Source organism: Pundamilia nyererei, unplaced genomic scaffold (genome assembly GCF_000239375.1).
Source record: "Pundamilia nyererei isolate P.nyererei 1_Seehausen unplaced genomic scaffold, PunNye1.0 scaffold00026, whole genome shotgun sequence".
NCBI classification, from domain to species: Eukaryota; Metazoa; Chordata; class Actinopteri; order Cichliformes; family Cichlidae; genus Pundamilia; species Pundamilia nyererei.
Genome location: NW_005187427.1, coordinates 2098590 through 2102366, shown reverse-complemented (window position 1 = coordinate 2102366; position 3777 = coordinate 2098590). Strand labels below are relative to the sequence as shown.

General features: G+C 36.8%; 1 protein-coding gene across 4 annotated transcripts in view; it reads right to left on the bottom strand.

The window, feature by feature from the left end:
- Positions 1-556: 556 nt before the first annotated feature.
- gabra1 (gamma-aminobutyric acid type A receptor subunit alpha1) overlaps positions 557-3777 on the bottom strand; it is a 34819-nt gene continuing 31598 nt past the window's right edge. For all 4 annotated transcript variants that reach the window (XM_013909514.1, XM_013909515.1, XM_005727757.2 and 1 more), the window contains 2 exons: positions 2601-2803; positions 557-1956 (listed from right to left, as the gene is read on the bottom strand). In XM_013909514.1, coding sequence (XP_013764968.1) covers positions 1636-1956; positions 2601-2803 — 524 coding nt within the window. In that variant the 3' untranslated portion in view covers positions 557-1635. The remainder of the gene's footprint in view (positions 1957-2600; positions 2804-3777) is intronic.

The window sequence follows — 3777 nt, the reverse complement described above, 5'->3', positions numbered from 1 at the left end:
GGAAGAGGGATTGACATCATGCTACAAAAATAGATTCATCTTTGTCACTATCGTAGAACTACAAGACAATTCCTCTGTGTGAAACACAGCGCTGGCTAAAGTAAGCTTACAATGCCACTTCACCTAAATGTCTCCTTTCTCTTTTGTCCCTTTCTGTCTCTGTCCCTGTCTCTCGCTGTTGCACACCGACAAGCAGCAACAAATGAGTCCTAACGGGCATGTGATACTGAAGGCAGTGTAGCTGGTACTTTCTGAGTGTTATGTCTCAATATTTAACTGAATGGGGATGGGGGTGAATATGGTAAAAATGGTCAGGGGACACAGTGGGATGGAAAATACAGATGTGCCGTCAATCGCCAAAGTAACAGCCTTCACAGCTTCAACTCTGAAAATGGAAAAGGCACTTCTCCCTCTCAATGTGCCCCTGCCCCTTTTTTTCAATTGATGCTAACAGAACTTTCCTACCAATGGTGTTTCTGACAAAGGAGGCCCCACCATAAGTAGTCAAAAGCCCCAAAAAACAAAAACAAATATACATAGGTAATGAGTGTTTTATTTCTAAATCTAATGCACTCCATGATTTGTGATATATTTTTTTTTACATTCTTATTCATAACTAGCCAATGTCAGTTTACCACTGATTTTGTTGTTGATGTTGTTGCTGTCAATGTGTACACAAGCACACAGTTTAATATTTTAATCCAATGTAAAAGCAGCTTTGAATGGAACATTAACTTGGTGAAAAACAGTCACTTAAGCATGAATTAGACCAGTATATACTCTTTTTTTGTAGAAAGTATCATAAAGAGGAAACAAAAACAAATTAATCCAAAAAATTATTTTCTCTCCATGTGTACAATTACCCTTTAGTTACACTTTGCAAAGCCTAAACATAATACTGACATCTGTAACACCTGATATTTACAATGCTGTGAAAATAACTTACTATATTTTTTTCAATGTTGATCACAACCATGATTGAATCTTTGTATCTTTTGATCTCTAAATAAATGGTGTGTCCACTGAGACATGTTTTATTGCTATTGCAGAAATCCTAACATATTATGGAGAATGGTATAATTAGGCTCATAAAACGTCTACAAACAATGGAAGATATTTGGAAAGAGACTGACTGTAGCATTTTGCTGCTGATGTCAAATAAACCAAGCCAACAGTCAATGATGAGTTGTATTTTGAATAAATAAATACAAATTATAAGATGTCCTGTCCATGCATATACACAAATGCCCACTGTATCTGTGATTCCATGTTTAAAGGAAGTAGAATCAAATAAAAGGTAACAAATAAATCAACAAAAACATGCCTCTCAACAAGTTTGGGCTATGTGCAGTTGTAGAATAGCATTCTCTTGGCTATATATTTAAAGTAGCATTTTCCTAGTAGCATCATCCCAGACCTGAACAACACTCTTTCAAAAGTTTGTATTGTTTTCATTTTTTTTTCCTATATTTTGTTTTTTCAAAATCTTCAAAATTTTGTTCAACATAGAAGCAATGCAACAACTGGGAATTGGAAACCAGCATGGACACCATGTTGTCTGAAAATAAACACTGTTTATAGGAATAAGAAAATGAAATAATTACAGGTATAGTTTAAAAGGAATGAAAAACTTGATTAGTGTGGATTGGCCCCCTGCAATTTGGGCTTCTTATTCAAGTAGGTCGCCCAGTAGACCAAGTTAAAGGTTCCAAAGAGCAGAGGGAAGGCTATTCTGGCAATCCTGTCTATCTTGCTCACACTGTTAAAGGTCTTCTTGGCCTCTGGAGGCTTGGGCTTTGGCTCCTCCTTAGGCTCAGTTGGGGGTGGTGGGGCGCTTTTAGCGATAGTAGCCAATCCAGGGTCCCTGGCAATATTGGGGGCGAAGGCTGTAGCAGTGGCAGCTGGGTAGGCCGTAGTGTTGTTCTTCTTAAGGAGAGATTCCTTCTTTTTCTTTTGCTGATTTGTTTGTCGGAGAAAGGCAAAAGGATAAAGAGTTCATTTTTTGTGAGATGCAATACTGCGCACACTGCTATTGTATCCTTTCCCAAACTACCACTATTCACTGTTGCATGCAAAACCCCGGTGAATCAAACTGGGTTTAAATAGGTATTTAATTGGGAAATATTAATTGCTCTCATTGGCATATATCCAAATGAAAGCTTTAATGTCAGAAATATAACATCTTTATAATCAGCATTGGGCCTTTTTAAAAACACCCGGAGACTGCAGAGTATGTTGTTGCTAACTGCAGCACAGAGACAAGTAGAGCAGAAAAGCACAAGCTGAACACTAAACTATTAATGTTCATGTCATGTTACTCAAATTGCATTTTCTATTAGATGACAATAATTAAATGTTCCCTGCTTGATGCAGTTCCATCAGAAGTTAAGTGATGTGCTGGTGCAAAAAAATAATAATAAAATAAACACTTTAATGTTCATATTTTGCTTGTTTGGGTTTTTAAAAAACATTAGAGGACGGTAACATGGTAAGGTTTTCCTATGTACTGATACCAGTGGTAATGCTTTTAAAAAAATGTTTTTATTATAATAAAAGCACACTTTAAATAAGTAAGGCCATTTTTAAAAAGGGTCAAATACCTTCTCTGGCACCACACTTTTTCCATCCCAAGCGTAACCCCTCTTGGTGAAGTAGTTGACTGTTGCAAACTCAATGAGGGCTGAGAAGACAAAGGCATAGCAGACAGCAATGAACCAATCCATAGCTGTGGCATAGGCCACTTTAGGGAGAGAGTTCCTGGCACTGATACTCAGTGTGGTCATGGTCAGGACAGTTGTCACTCCTGCAGACAGACACAGAGAGAATATAGACATCAAATCTCATGTTGTTGATCATTATCATAAATCGATGAAAACAAAAAGTGTGCACATTTTATCAACATTGTATAATGAGATGCTTTGTTCATGAAGCATTTTGATGTTATAACTTTATTCAAATAAGAACAAATAAACATTTTAATTATAATAAAGAGTAGCAGAAGTAACATGAACATGTTTTTTTCAAGCTGCTACAATAGCTTTTCAAGCTGCTTAAATACATGTGTTAATTTAAAATGCCCCACACTAAAAAGTGTCCCAGTGTTTCAGCTACTGAAAATCAAATTGCTAGTCTACACCCCGAACAAATGAAAGCTGCGAAGAGAATAGATGGAGAAGAAGAGGAACTGGAGCACAGCATTTCAAGCAGTGAGAGGCATATCACACAAGCAGTTACTGCAGATGTTAACAAACTAAATAACATTAACCCAAGCAGCAAATAATCCACCAATTTGGTCTGGAATATCATGCAGAACAGCTGGAGTGTGAAAGAAGACCCTCTCCGATACAGAGAGATCTTTATGTAAATATATGTGCATATACTAATCCTTTGTAAGCTTAAAAAAAACTCAACTTTCTGTAAATTGTTATGCCATACAGGGATAAGTAATCATCAGTAATATCAGTCATGCAAACAGTTTTCATCAATATAGAGTAGACAGGCATCTATATGACGTTTTCCAATCATATTAAGCACTTAACGTGTTTCTACAGTACAAATGGCCTGTATTTTCATGTGTGAATGGGTAAACAAGTCATGTTTACCCATTCACATACAGTTTCATAAAGCATTTTATTCTGTGCAGTTTAAGCACTTTTTATCTCACACACACACACACACACATACACACACACACACACACACACACACACACACACACACACAAGCCTGTTCAGCTATCTTAGTGAAGACCTTCATTGACATAATGGTTTCCCTAGC